The sequence below is a fragment of the Coffea arabica genome, chromosome 7c (assembly GCF_036785885.1).
Source record: "Coffea arabica cultivar ET-39 chromosome 7c, Coffea Arabica ET-39 HiFi, whole genome shotgun sequence".
Taxonomy (NCBI): Eukaryota; Viridiplantae; Streptophyta; class Magnoliopsida; order Gentianales; family Rubiaceae; genus Coffea; species Coffea arabica.
The window spans coordinates 5,584,285-5,599,957 of NC_092322.1; the positions used below are offsets into that span (position 1 = coordinate 5,584,285).

At 35.1% G+C, this 15,673-nt stretch overlaps 2 protein-coding genes across 3 annotated transcripts; both read left to right on the forward strand.

Moving 5' to 3' along the window:
- Nucleotides 1–5,581: 5,581 nt before the first annotated feature.
- Nucleotides 5,582–7,868, forward strand: LOC113701175 (transcription factor MYB1-like). The gene is made up of 3 exons (XM_027221702.2): nucleotides 5,582–5,777; nucleotides 5,966–6,095; nucleotides 7,055–7,868. The coding sequence occupies exons 1-3, from the start codon at nucleotides 5,660–5,662 to the stop codon at nucleotides 7,620–7,622; spliced, it is 816 nt and encodes a 271-aa protein (XP_027077503.1). The 5' UTR covers nucleotides 5,582–5,659; the 3' UTR covers nucleotides 7,623–7,868.
- Nucleotides 7,869–9,714: 1,846 nt separating this feature from the next.
- LOC113701176 (GDP-L-galactose phosphorylase 1-like) lies at nucleotides 9,715–13,144 on the forward strand. Of its 2 annotated transcripts, XM_072057395.1 has the most exons (6): nucleotides 9,715–10,121; nucleotides 10,201–10,368; nucleotides 10,863–11,290; nucleotides 11,371–11,556; nucleotides 11,647–11,907; nucleotides 12,567–13,144. In XM_072057395.1, the coding sequence occupies exons 2-6, from the start codon at nucleotides 10,215–10,217 to the stop codon at nucleotides 12,894–12,896; spliced, it is 1,359 nt and encodes a 452-aa protein (XP_071913496.1). In that variant the 5' UTR covers nucleotides 9,715–10,121; nucleotides 10,201–10,214; the 3' UTR covers nucleotides 12,897–13,144. The 2 variants fall into 2 exon arrangements, with proteins under 2 accessions (XP_071913496.1, XP_027077504.1); XM_027221703.2 differs by having other exon boundaries at nucleotides 9,715–10,368.
- Nucleotides 13,145–15,673: the final 2,529 nt, after the last annotated feature.

Below are 15,673 nucleotides of genomic sequence, written 5' to 3' on the forward strand. Positions count from 1 at the left end.
TGAAGAATTGGAACATTTAGAGCGTAAAATTGGATATCCTAGTCTAGGCATGGCCACGGTTCCAGAACCGCCGGTTCTGGTTCTTCAAAGAGGTAGAACCAGAACCGCACCATATAAGATGGTTCTGGTTCTGGTTCCAGAACCGGCGGTTCTGGTTCTTCAAAGAGGTAGAACCAGAACCGCATAGTTCTGATTTCGATTCCTTATGATTCCGGTTCCGATTCCGGTTCCGGTTCCGTATGGTTGTTTCTTTCTTCCGTTGAGAGCCCGAGGACCTCTATGCAAGTCAGGAGCCCCCGAGAGCAAAAATTGAAGAAGCTCCATTTTTCTCTTCGAATACAAGCTTTTTCTTCCGAGCCCTTCTTTGCAAATTTTTCCTCTTGGATCCGTTGAGAGCTTGGTCAAAAGGTTGTGGTGGATCATGATGATCATCATGATGTCTCTACTTTTATTATTTTTTATATTAATTATTTTTAATTTTTTTAACGGTTCTGGAACCGGCGGTTCTGGTTCTGGTTCTATTTTTTAGAGAACCAGAACCGGAACCTTTATCCAAGGTTCTACTACGATTCTGGTTCCACGGTTCTGGTTCCGGTTCTGGTCCGGTTCCAAACGGTTCGGTTCCGGTCCGGTTCCCGGTTCCAAATGGAACCATGGCCATGCCTATCCTAGTCAAGTGGTTAAGCGACTACCCCTTTTCTGTTTGGATATCCTAGTCAAGTTTAAATTTTATTGGCCAAAATTTTCTTAATTGATGGGCGGATGATAATGTTTGAAATTTATAATGAACCTACCTCTTATATTTTGTATGCTTGAATCTTTTTAAAACTGCTTCAAATACCTCAGTTGAGGTAGAGATTTTAGTATTCATTTCCCTTTTGCCTTTATACTAAACAGATTGATAGGTGTTAAATCATCAAAATTAAAATTCCTACTCTAAAAACTGAAATTCGAGTATTGCGATCAGTAGGGTTGTCTCCTCATACACTGAATGATTTATTTCTTTCTAAACAATAATTAAATGGGGGTTTTGAAAAATTAAAATAAAAAATCAATTTAACTAAAAGCAATCAAACGAAAGAAAATTTAAATTAATTCAATAATAAGCAAACTCCACCCAAAGAGAAAACTTTAAAAGTGGTTTATACAACTGTTCATTAATGCAATAATAATCTTATTTATTTGTTAATAAATAGGTTATAATTACCAAACACGCAATAATAATAAGCTTTTCCTTACCGTATGATAGTTAAGGTATATCTGTTAACTATTTCTCTAATCAAAAAATAACTCTAAGTACGCCCGTAAAATTTTATTTCTTGATTGCATTAAAAATTAGAAAAATACACTATTAAGTTTTATTAAATACATTATTAGAAAAATACACTATTAGAAAAATGATATTCTAATCAATAAATACAAAATTAAGATTTATTTAAATTAGAGCATATGTCTCCTTAATATGAAACCAATCATACTAGTCGTCACTAATTTAAAACAATTAAACAAGTACAAATTTAACTGTCATAACTGACATTAGATTGTTAGATTGAATTAAATATCAGGAGTCCATAATATTCAAACAACAAAATAACCATGAGAAATTAAACAAAAAAACATAAAAATGTTAACGAATAAAAGAAATTAATAAAAACAATTAGATTTCACAGTTGTAGTTACAACTGAATCAAATTCTTTGTTTTTCCTTGATTAGAAAAGAAAATTTAGCTACTCCCCATTGAAAGTAAACCACAAATTTTATTGATTAATATAACCTCCATGGTCGACAATCGGCAAACAAAAGAAAAAGACAAGTGAAGAGACGGCCGCCTCCCGTTTGCTTCTCCTGGTGCCGAGACTGTCCGTTAGCCAAAAACTCTCAGACAAAACAAAAGTCTTTGCCCTTCCAAAATACTAATGGTCAACTGTGCCCCCTTCTATTTTGTAGCTTTCTAAGTAAAATATACTTCCTAATTTATCTCAGAAAAAGATATCCCCAGATTGATAACAGATAATTTAAATCGTTTCCCAATATAATTTGAAAACATGTTTCGTACGTCTTTAATTTGAACTGAAAAATCGTCACGCGCGTAAATCTCAGTTTTTTTCAGACTTGCAAGCTAACTTTAGACGTGAACATACGGAACGGGTTAAAAATGTTTTTTAAACCACTTTGTACTTCTTTTCTTGTCAAATTCTTACAATCAGTATCAATTGCCAAATATGAATAGAATCCGTTCAATAATGCAATATTTGACAAATATTGAGGGAAAATATTCACAAATTTAACCCATTTATGCATCTGATCAATTTTTCTCACATTCAAGTCATGTTTGTTCGCAAGTATGAAAACAACTAATCAAAATTGAATTGAAACAACGACTATCGTCCCAAATCACTTATCATCAAAATATAATTAAACACACGTCAAGTATTAGTGGCTAATTTCTAAGAAATATCTCTTCGATTGACTTTTAAAATCAATGACTCTTTCAATTTTTGATTAACTAATCTAAAAATATAAAATATTCAATCAGTATTCGTTAGCAAGTAGTTCGACTATTAAACAAAATCTCAATATTAAAATTCATAGATCATCAATTTAACATAATCATTCACACACTTCCACAATATTCATTGTTAGCATACCTTTTTCTTTTCTTTTGTTTTTAAATGCTCCCCACATTTGAGTCTTTTTTTCAAATTTAAAATATTTACCAGTGAGACACGTTTAGATCTTACCACATCATACTTAACATATTAGCACATAAAAATTTAACAATAGTCAAATTTGAGAATCTAACTCTCATTTGTCAAGAATAATCACAAAAATACACAAGAAGTGGTAAAAATTGAATAAAATTTAAAATATTAAATAAAAAATTTCAACAAAAATGCCTACACTTACACTTTTTTTAATATACTATCCTCCACATCTAAATCTTACTTTGTTCTCAATATAAGAAATAAAGAACAAAATAAAAAAGGGGGACAACGAAACTTTTCTGAACATGGAGGAGGATATCGCACTGCTAAGAATGCGGAGCACAAGTGGGGGTGAAACCAATAGAATAAAAGTAGTCACCAAATTCTTAAATCATTTTAGACGCGAACATACCTAAAACATCACACGAGATCCTTTTCTAGTGACAATTCAGTGCCACTTCTATATTTATGCCAAGTGTCCTATTTATTTAATTTGTCATGTGTTGTTTATTTAAATTTCTTCTATCATCACATATTTAAATTTCTTCTACCATCACGTGATAAGTGGGATTGACACTGGATTTAGCACCGAATAGTGGCATAGAGGATCCGAATTGCTAAAACATATGGAGTCTTCTAGTCAAAAATTTTTAACTCGCCAATTTCAGCGCGACTCATAGAAGTAAGCATGCCTTATCAATTAGCAGTCTTATGAAATTTTTAAACATGTCATAAAAACTTGTCAGCTACTTAAATTAAAATTTGATAGGCGTTATAAAAACAATGCCAAAATTTGATGGGTGTCAAACCATTAAAATTAAAATTTCTATTCTAAAAACTTAAATTCAAGTAAAGTGGTGAGTAGTGTTATCTTCTCAAGAACTAGGTGATTTATTTCTTTTCAAACAAGAAATAAATAGGAATTTTGAAAAATTAAAATAAAAAAATCAACTTAACTAAAAGCAATCAAATGAAAAAAAAATTAATTAATTCAATAATAATCAAACTCTAGCCAAAGAAAAAACTCTGGAAGTGGTTCATACAACTGCTCATTAATACAATAATAATCTTATTTATTTGTTATTATATAGGTTATTAACTACCAAATATGCGATGACAATCACTTTTCCTTATCGCATTGATAGTTAAGGTATGCTTATAGAATTTAATTTTTTGATTGTATTAAAAATTAGAAAAATTCTGTTCTAATCAATAAACACACTATCAAGATTTATTTAAATTAGATCATTTGTCTCCTTAACATGAAATCAATTGTGCTCGTCACTGCTAATTTAAAACAATTAAATAAGTACAGATTTAACTGTTTTAACTGGCATTAGATTGTTAGATTGAATTAAATATTGAACGCCCATGATATTCAAATAATAAAACAATCATAAGAAATTAAACCAATAAACATACAAATACTAACAAATAAAAGAAATTAATAAAAATAATTAGATCTCACAGTTGTACCTAAATCAAATTCTTCGTTATTCCTTGACTAGAAAAGAAAATTTAGTTACTGTCCGTTGAGAGCAAACAAAAAATTTTCACTGATTAAGATAACCTCCACATTCAACAATAGGCAAACAAAAGAAGAAAACAAGTGAAGAGACGGCCACCTCCCGTTTTCTTCTCCTAGTGTCGAGACTAGTAGTTAGCCAAAAACTCCTAGACAAAACAAAGTTGTTGCCTTTCTGAAGCAGTAATAGTCAGCCGCGTCTCCCTCCTATTCGGAAGTAAAATATACTTCCTAATTTCCCTCGGAAAAAGATATCCCCAAATTGACAAAACATAATTTAAATCGTTTCTCAATTCAATTTGGAAACAAGTTTCGTAGGTCTTCAAATTGAACTGGAAAACCGCCACGCACATGGATCTCGACTTTTTCAACTTGCAGACGCGACCACACGAACGGGCTAATACCACCTCTAAACTCCTTTGTTTTTCCTTTCAAATTCATCCCAGAAAGGTATCATATTTGAAAAACCAGCTGAACTTTATGAGAAAAGTTGAAGAGGAAAAAATTTCTATGTTGATTATTTAACGTGAAAGAGTAAATGCCCATATTTATAGGTATTTAGGTACAAGGAATTTAAACAGTACAATGAATTAGATAATGTAATGAACTAAATACTACATCACAGGAACTAATAGAGGTATAGTACATCTAGGCAATCCAATGAATTTAGACACTACAATATAGAAGATTAGCTAATTGAGATACAAATAAAACTTGGGCAATTCAAAGAATTTAGAAACTATTAACTAGGTACTAATCAAGAAGAAAAGTCAATAAATGGAAATCGAGAGAGTTCGAAAACTTGGTCCAAACGTGGGCGAGCACGCAAGGCCTTTACAAATTACAAAACAAACAATTTAGAAGTCCAGCTTTCAAGATGGTACTTGAGCTGCACCGTATCATGCCAATGGTCTAATTCATGTATAATGTAAGCAACTGACGTTAATATCCCCAAAAGGAATGAACCAAAGCAACAAAATTGCGAAGCAGAAGTTGAATTGAGTTGGAGTTCTTGGTAGGGTGTTCTTTTACGATAACAAGGAACATGGACATGTCTGAAAACGCAGTTAAGAGGGAGGTGATATTTTCTCACAGCGTAGTTTGGCTTTCCAAGATACAGATTTTGACGGTTTGTAATTGTTGTTGGACAAACACGTAGTTAATACATGCATGCGGTTGATAAGGACTGCTCCTACATCTATGGAACTTCTATCGGCCGGGGAAATTAAATCGTTGTGGACGGCAAATCTGCACGTCAGGATATAACGCTTTACCCTTGCCCTGAGCGCGACTGAAGTTACATATATGGTAAAAAGATGGTCCTATAAAAGCAAGAGGGGTGGCGTGGGACAAATGTTAATTAAGCATAGAAAGTTCATCCATTTCAAGTGCTTATTCTAGTGTGGTACGTGTAGCAGTACTATTAGTATGCGTAACACTGACGGACTAAGAAAAGGTGCATGGACTGAAGAAGAAGACATCCTTTTAAGAAAGTGCATGGAGAAGTATGGTGAAGGAAAGTGGCATCAAGTTCCAGTTCGGGCAGGTAATTCAACACTCCCTACAACCAATTGTAGTATTCGAATCTATCTGTTTCCATCTCTGCTGCATTGGAGGTACAGAGGCGGATATACACATGCATCCTCAGGGATACAGTAAAACCTATTTACTAGGGCGATGGAGTAAAGTATGGTGAGAATCGAACTCGTGAAATTTATCGTTTTGTTTCGACAGGGTTAAATAGGTGCCGCAAAAGTTGTAGACTACGGTGGCTCAACTATCTCAGGCCAGATATAAAGCGAGGAGACTTCGCTTCTGATGAAGTCGATCTTCTCATCAGGCTTCAAAAGCTGTTGGGCAACAGGCCAGTTCTTTTTTCTTTTTCTTTTTTTTTTTTGGTATTTTAAGCAGTAGTGTATCACTTTTTTTTTCCCCCTTTTCTATAATTAGAATAATGAAGTTGAAGGATTCGCTCGTCCCAGAAAGCTATACAAATATTCAAAAGAATTGCCATACGTACCTAGTGTTTTGATATACTCCATGATTTTATGAAACAAGTAGACTTGGCATGCAAATTTTGGTCAACACGGTACGTTGGTTAGAACAGAAGCACTTTTTTTTTTTTTTTTTGATAGAGTATTATTTGAAAAAATTATTGTAATATTTTTGTGAGGTAAAATATGTGAAATAAAAAATGATTAGAATTATAAAAAGATGAATTCGAAAATATATTTATGATGCAACAAGGTATGTTAGTTACAACTGAAGCATTATTATTTATTAAATTTTTAAAATGATATATTCTTGACTAGTCAACCTTGAACAGTATAAAATTTTCCACTCAACTCGCAAACGTATATATTTCCGGTCATTTCGTATGTTTTTACCGTCAAATATCTACTACATCTAAAGACTTGTATCAATCAGCAAACATAATTGAGAGGTATTTGACAGTGAAAATGAATAGAATAACCTAATATACATACACGTTTGAGAGTTGAATGGATAACTTCTAGCCTTAAAATAGTTGAGTAAATAAAACTATACGGTTTCAAAAGTACAGTGGATAACTGGTAATGTGCTCTAATTTCTATGTGTGTTTATTGAGTAACTCTTGTTTAAGGGAAACGACGATCAGTGCTTTTTGATCGTTGCATCGAGTAGTTGTTTTCAAGTATTGATCTTTTAAGTAACTAGGCACCTCAGTTCGCTAATTGCAAGAATGATTTGAGGTTAGAAGAATTAATAGCAGCAATTACCTTTATCACGACATCGACTTTGCTTTGACTTTTATCGGCCGTATGCTTCTTATAATTTCTATAGATGGTCACTAATTGCCGGTAGACTTCCTGGAAGAACTGCAAATGATGTGAAAAATTACTGGAACACCCATTTAATAAAGAAGAAGATGGCTTTCAGAAGACAACCAGATGAAAAGGGCCAGGCCGGTAACACAAACTACACCACAAAACCTAGGGCAAGCAACATAGTGAAGCCTCGTCCTTGGACCTTCTCCAAAAATGCATCTGGGTTGAGGGGAAAAGCAACAACAACAACGACAGCAACAAGTACAGAAATTCCTACTATTCGGACAACAACGAATGCTCAGGGTCTCAAGGATTCACCTCCGACAATAGAGAAGGATGATGACAACAACATGCAGTGGTGGGACAACTTGTTTCTTGACGAAGAGGGAGGTGAAGGAACCCCGTTGGGATATGATGCCTCGGGGGAGGGCAACGTAACTAGTTTGTGGTTCGAAGAATTGTCCCAGATGGTATTTAAGGAGGGTGATGTTTGGACGCAGGAAAATCAAAATGGCTCGGGTTACAGCTCTACTGATGCAGGCCTTTGGGATTTTCAAATTTCTGATCACCAAACCATGCAATAGATTATTGCAGTACTGATCTTTTGCTGTCGAATATGTTTTATACCATTTATTGGATGCATGATTACGTAGCTACGAAAAATGTTAGATCTAAGGTTTGTATTAGTATATGTACTGATGCCAATGATTCAGTGTTGTGTACTACTTCCTGCTGGGAACTAGCTAGATATCTTTCTCATTTATTTTGGCAAATAAATTAGTGGAAAATTACAAAAATGTGAATGCTTAATTCTCATCATTTGCACTGAATCATTGGTAATTACTCGTGTCCGACTACTAAACTAGAATACGGTGTTCCTGCTTTATAGCAACGATGTGAATTTTTTGTAGGCTGAATTTATAAACGGAAAAGAACTATTCGATCCCGCTTCTTCAAGAGGATCAAACAACGAAATAGATACGAGGACACGGGTATATGTGTAGGAATGTGATAACTCTTTTAATAGTGAAGGAAGTGTTTGTGAAATTAAAATGTTTGGTGGAAGCTTAAAGTCACTTTCTTTTTTCAATGAATAATAATATTTTCTTGTGATTAGATTAGTAAGAAATTTAAATTCCTCCTATTGATACATGCCAAAAATTGAATTTGAATACATGCCAAAATTTGTTACAAGGATAAAAAATGACGAAAATGACAATTTTATTATTTATTGTCTTGACTTTTTGCTTGCTAAATTTTACATTTTTTTTAACACTTTTAGTTAATCAATTAGGGATGTCCAGCAAGGTAGTATCATCTATCTTTAACCTAGAAGGGACTCTAATTTTATTAGCATGATGAGAGAGGCAAGAGAAATTTTTGAAACTATAATAAGAATGGTATATATTGCTACGTGATATCAAGGCAAATCACTAAAAAAGGTTGACCGCTTTCAGGAACCATTAATTATATATTCATTGGAAGGCGCAAAGAAAATTGACCGCACTCCATATCTGCGGAGGATTCAACTTCATCCACAGCCAAAAAGTGACCTCCTATTATAATTTAGAGTTATTATCACTTTACCCTTTAAACTATATTAATATTATCAATTTATCTCTTAATATTATCTTTTAGTCACTTCATTCCTATAAGTAATTCAACTCAACATATTAAAAAATTTTGGACAAAAATACCCTTTTATTCTATGGCATTACTACACTGTTATTATTACTTTATTTCTTTAAATTATAGTTATATAATCTATTTAATACCTAATATTATTTTCTTGGTGTTTTACTACATCGTTAATCTAATTACTATGGTGAAAAATGTTTAAATATATTTACCCTTATATATATAATTAAAAATAAAAAATTTAGAATGATTATTCTTCTTTTTTTTTCACTTTAAGAGATCCAAAAATATAAAAATAAAAGGATTTTCTCTAATTTCTTTTGTCACACTTATTAATACTATGAAAAGAAAAGGAGATAGGAAAGAAGGAGATAGAAAATTAAAATTTTCAAAGTAAAAAAAAGTCTAACATTGTTGTATTAATTTAAGATTGTTGGAATTAGAATTGAAATCTGATGGTAAATAGTAAAGTGAAATAATTTTAAAATAATAATAGTATTTAATTCTTTCTTATTTGTATTTTCTAAAAAAAGAATTGAACTCTCTCTCTTTCTCTATCTCTCTCTCCTCCTCTCCTTCCCCTTCCGATCTTTATATTTTTTTAATATTAATAAGATTGTTAAGAAGAAAGAAATTAATACTTTGACTTTTTTTTCTTGATACTAAAGAGGAGAAGAGCCACTCTAAGTGTTTTGTTATTTTTATTATACAAAGAGAAGGGTACTTTCTTCTAAAGTTTTCTAACTTGCTAAGTTGGTTTAATGGTGGGATAAATTGCCTAAAAAATAACTCTATAAGGTAAATTAATAACGAGAATATAGTTTATGGGGGTAAAATGATAATAACTTTAAGGGCTAAACTTATTTTTTTACTTTAATTAACAAACTCTGTTAAGTTTGGTCATTAGTTTTGGAGTAAAGTGACAAAAGATAACGTTAAGTGAGAAATTAATAATGACACTAAACGTTAAGGGGTAAAGTGATAATAAACCTTGCGAGCCGTCGTTGCTTGCGTATAAACCCACCACCCAACCAACCAACCAAAATCATAAATTTGCATGTAAATTCAGCTACGGAGAGAAATCGGCGAAACCGAACACGAAACTGATCTTCCTCTCCTTTCTTCTTCCTAACCTCCTAAATCTAACCATTTGCCAACAACGGCAACAACTACTTGTGCTATTTTTTTCATTGATTTTGGGTGGTCGTATCGTATTTAGGACGAAGCGTTGTTAATACCAAAACTTTCAGTCACGGCTTTTATCGAACACCTCGGCGACAGTCTTCTTCGCCATCTAAAGCAGCGTCGGATTGAGAATAATAAGAAGTCAACGGTGGAGGGGGACAAGTGCAGGATCCCGTCCCCTCACGGTGGAAGGGGTGCTTTACCTTCTGAAGGCGGTTGCCCCTCTGATCTCCTCTTTCTAGCTGGCGGCGGCGGCGCTGGTTACCACCTTTTCTAAATTTCCTCGTTAACCCAACCCAACATTTTTTCCCCTCCCCGCTTAATTGTCAAATACTGCAGTAAAACAAGAAAATATGCTGACCATAAAGAAGGTTCCCACGGTGGTTTCCAACTACCAAGAAGATGGCGATGATAACAACAATGCGGCTGGCATTAGGACCGAAGACGCCACCCAAAGCCAAGCCAGAGGCTGTGCTCGTAATTGTCTTGGCAAATGCTGCTTACCTGGTATATATGCGTTTCTTTATCATTTCATTTTCATTTTTCTCCTTACTTTTTTTTAATAATGTCATTTTTCCCTGATTACGGTTTTTGCATGTTGTTTTCAAACGGATGTAATGGATTTGGTTCAATATTCTGTAAAGCCTGTATTACTTTCATACTTTGAAAGTCAAGCCTTTCTTTTGTTTTATTTTATGTCTGGTCTTTTATATTTGGATTCGCATATTCTTTCTTCTTCCCTTTCCTGCTACAACATGTGATTACTTGGCTAGGTGGATTTGACATTTAGCTTTCCAAAGCTTAAAATGGTTATAATCGTGTTCCTGTTTTTTACTTTTAAAGTTACCAACAAATATGTTATCTTTACAATTGCATACCATATATTCAAGGTAACTTTGACATTTAGCAACACTTTACCTTTGGGATTAAAGAAAATAAGTGAATTTGGGGCCAAAAGCTCTATTTGATGATATCATACGTCGGTTTTCTTTGTTTTTCAGTTTCCAAGTTACCTTTGTATGCATTCAAGAAAAATGACTATCCTTCAAAGAACAATGCTGTCTTTCCTTCTGATGATGGCGTATCACCAATCTCGTTCTTGAACAACTTGTTGCTGGCCCAATGGGAAGATCGAATGAGGAGAGGGTTATTCCGGTATGATGTGACCTCATGTGAGACAAAGGTTATTCCTGGAAGATATGGTTTTATAGCCCAGCTGAATGAGGGGCGCCACCTGAAGAAACGGCCAACAGAATTTCGTATTGACCAGGTTCTTCAGCCTTTTGATGAGAACAAATTTAACTTTACCAAGGTTGGCCAGGAAGAAGTACTATTCAGATTTGAATCAAATGACGATGACAAGTCCCGTTTCTTTTCCAGCTATGCAGTTGATATTTGTTCGATTTCACCTAGTGTAGTTGCTATTAATGTAAGCACTGGCCTCTTGCATATGATTTGCTGAAATATAATGAGATGTATATCATTGACATTAAACAAATTTTCTTTCAGGTGAGTCCAATTGAATATGGGCATGTACTTCTCATACCTCGGGTGCTTGATTGCTTGCCTCAGAGGATTGACCATGAGAGCTTCTTGCTTGCTCTTTATTTTGCGAAAGAAGCTGCAGATCCTTTCTTAAGAGTTGGTTATAACAGTTTGGGTGCCTTTGCCACCATTAATCATCTTCACTTCCAGGTAAATGGTTGAAACCATTTTCAATGATGGTGATGCTGTAGATAGCTCCAAGGAGGCTTTTTTGGCTGATTAATTCCTAATCTTTAACAGGCATATTATCTGTCCGTGACTTTCCCAATTGAGAAAGCACCAACTCGCAGAATAATGACCAGGAAGGGATTGCAGGGTGCTGATTTGGTGGTCTCTGAGCTATTGGATTATCCTGTTCGAGGTCTTGTATTTGAGGGTGGATGTGTACTGCGTGACTTATCTGATGCTGTTGCAAGTTCATGCATTTACCTCCAACAGAATAACATTCCTTTTAATGTTCTAATTGCTGATTGTGGGAGGAAAATCTTTTTGCTCCCTCAGGTAAATTTGTCTACTCTCTAATGATTCGGTTGGCCATTTGACATAAATTGGCTTAATGTACTTGGCAGTTGTCATGGTTTTTATTTTTATGATTTATATTCTGTCTATATCACAGTACAAGGGTGTCTTTTAATAAATGCAGACTGAGTAAGTGAAAAAATTAGTATGCCTGTCCATTGCACTTAGGCCAATGTAAAGCCTTACTTAAACATTAACTTTGGGTATGTTTAAGAGAATTGATTTGGTACCTTACGTTGTAATACATGTGTACATTTGTTTTGAAAGAACTTTAGGCACAACCAAAATTTGTTGCCTTCCCAATTTTACCTCAAATGAAAAGTCTCTATGCCTAGAAGGAGACCCCTCTTGGAACAGTCTTAGGTAATAATTGACTCTGGTTATTTGATGGGTTTGAAATTTTGTTAAAACTCATTTTCGAAGAATCTTCTCTGCACTGATGAATAGTTCTTGGATATTGTGACACAAAATAGTGATTGCGGCTAGTCTCTGTTCTAATTTGAGTAGTAAATACATGGGAGTTGTGCGGGAGGTGAATCTTCAATAAGTTCTTTGCCTAGAGTTGTTAGTATTGTTTGAAACACTAGTCTCTGCTTGGAGCCTAACTTGAGCTTTGTCTTTCCCTGGATGAATATGTACAGTGTTATGCAGAGAAACAAGCACTTGGAGAAGTAAGCCTCGAGGTCCTGGAAACCCAAGTCAATCCTGCTGTTTGGGAGATAAGTGGACATATGGTACTCAAGAGGAGAAAGGATTACGATGATGCCTCAGAGGACTATGCATGGAAACTTCTTTCTGAAGTGTCCCTGTCAGGGGTGAGGTTTGAAAGTGTGAAGGCATGTGTTTCCAAAGCAACTGGCTTGCAGGTGGAAGTGGATACGTACAACATCGACCAGAAAGAATGTATCTATGACTCTGAAGCACCTCAAGTTGCCTCACATATGCAACGAGATTGCCCGGCAATCCATTGAAGGATCAGGCTATTCTTCTGAGAATTTAGGTTTTTTTTAATGTTTATCTCCATTCTTTAGCGTTTATGGGTTGTAGTATGAGATTCAGCAGGTCATTGTGAAGAACAGTTACATATAGTCATAGACAAAAATCTTGTTTCTCTAGAGGATGGATCTTATTATATGATCTGCATATCCCTTGTTTTGATATATCTACTCTATAGCTTGCTGATTGACGCTCATTCAGGCTTAGAGATTGCCCGAGTTGATACCATGGCTTCCATTAGCTGTTTAGCAGGTTAATGAGATGTATATATATATATATATATATATATATATATATATATATATATATATTTGTGAATTGTACAGTGCTTCGAGTTTAAGCAGGCTATACTGTACAGGTATATTGTCTAATTTCAGCCTTCTAGATTTAGCAGATGAACTCTAGGAAGCAAACATGAATTGAACGAACACTACAAAGTGGCATGTATCCAGAGAGCTCCATCAAACGTCTCGAGTAGTCAGTCCACATCAAACTTCTGTCGGTCAGAGTAAGCCACATTGGGAAGTGGGTGATGAGAAACATTAGAATGCAGGACAGCAGGACCCTGAAAGTTTACGAGGCTTGCAAATGGTGGATGCCAACAGTGGAGTGGAGATGGTTAAATTTGGTTGGACTTAAAATGTAGCCACTAGAGCTCAAAACCAAAAGCGGATCGCAGAACTAAGAGGAGGGAGGTGTCAACTAGTAGTGCTTTTGCTAAGAGACGAAAGACAACAACTTGACACTTTTGACTGGGAAGAAATGGTCCAGGCCACTTGGTAAGAGTGATGTGAGGACGAGACTCGAAAGCGCAATTGAATCAGCCAACCCAGATTGCTGCATATTTCTATAGGTTAACCGACATCGTCACCCGCAATTTTGGCACACTTTAGCTAAGACCATGATGAGGAGTAGGGTCGTTGCTCCTTCGGCCTTCTTTTGTGTATATCATTATCCTCTTGCGTTGCTGTACAAGTGTGGAGATTTGTTAATAGGGTAAAATTTGACCTAAACTGTGAGAAAAACACCACCTCAACCATTCACAGACTTTTACCTATCGTTTCGGCAAAAAAAAAAAAACCATTCACAGATTTTTACAGCGCAAACACTTGATTAGCAGCTTTTTCAGAAAGCTCAGGTTCACTCACTCGATTATTGATTTGTTACTTGTTAGTATGCGGATAACTTTGCAAACTTTTCATTTGTCTAATCCTAGTTCCACCAAACTGAAATGGTTTGGTAAAATTTGGCTGATAATGGATTTCCATTTAGGTTGTGCGTGCGTTGCCGCCTGATGAGGTTTGCACCATAAAGTCGCGAACGAAAACCTGGTCACGCGACTTCATTTGCACTCTCTTTGAACTTGGATGCGCATTGAGTAGCGTTTCCGGCAGGGCATGCTTTCTTTTCTTTACTGCCTCTCGTGGGTCTATTGTTCTTCTAGAAGACTAGGACTCCGCCCTCCTGAAGGATGACAGCAGCCACAGGCTCGCAAAAATCCAATTCCAAGATCGAGAAATGGCAGGATTACCATTCAGATTTCTTGAAGGCTAATCTCAGCATACTACCGCAAGAAGTGGAAGGCTGTCTCGGGAGTTATTTGGTCACGCTGTTGGAACTTGGGATCTTTCAGTCTTCCTCTGTTGTCATCGTTCAAGTTTGAAAATTCGTGATGGGGAAATTAATCTTTATTTTATCAATATCTCAAAACCACCAAAACAGAAATGATTGGCATGTACTTGAATTTAAGAGCATTGTCAGACTCATTTTCCAAAAAAAAAAAAAAGAGCATTGGTAAATTTGATTGTATGTTACCATAGTTATCATGCTCAACGCTGACATGATAATCTTGGGCACAATTATATGATATAGATAGAGCATATAATATCATTTGAAATAATTCTTGGTAAAAAAAGATGGTTAGAAAGACAAAAAAACTGTGATCGAAAAATTGCGTTTGCGATTAAAAAGTAATATTTGAAAGACAAAAATGTTAGACACTTTTTTGTTTTACTGGTAGGAGAAATTTATGCCTTGTTTGGATTGTCATTTTCCATCGAAAAATTACGTCGTTTTCCGTGATCACATTTTTCGATTACCTTTTTCCCTCACATACATTAAATCGTTACAGTAAAATGCAATCCAAACGAAGCCTTAGTACCACATGCGATATACATCACCCTCTTGTTTTCCCACCAGGAGCATATTAGTCAATATCCAATTCTCACGCAACATAAACACATCTGGCATCGGGATTTATAGACCCACACACGCAAAGATAAACCCGGAAAAGAAAAAAAAGAAGATCAACATGCGGATTCTCATCAAGCATAAAGGAAGGCCAGCTAAGAGCATTCCTCACCACGCAACGCACTATCAGGTTCAAGCGTGATCAACTTAAAAAAGGCAACATGGGAAGATGAATGCCCAGAAAACTTTTCAATTGATGCAGCACTCACTCCTTAGTTGCAAATAGCACAACATGCATTTCTATTCTGGTTGCAAAGGGCAGATATGAATCAGTTCACTGGATTGCAATCATGAGGACTTTGTAGGCTGAGTAACGAAATGTCGAAGGACTTTGATCCTCCTTCCGCAAGTGAAAAAATCTAAATACAGGCGAGCTTGAATTATAAGGATTGATCTCTTGAATAATTCTAAATGCAACTAAAAATCAATTAAGATCATAAACGAAGCACAATTAGCAGCTGAACAAAATTATACTATTATTACTGCAGGCAGGATTTGTTTT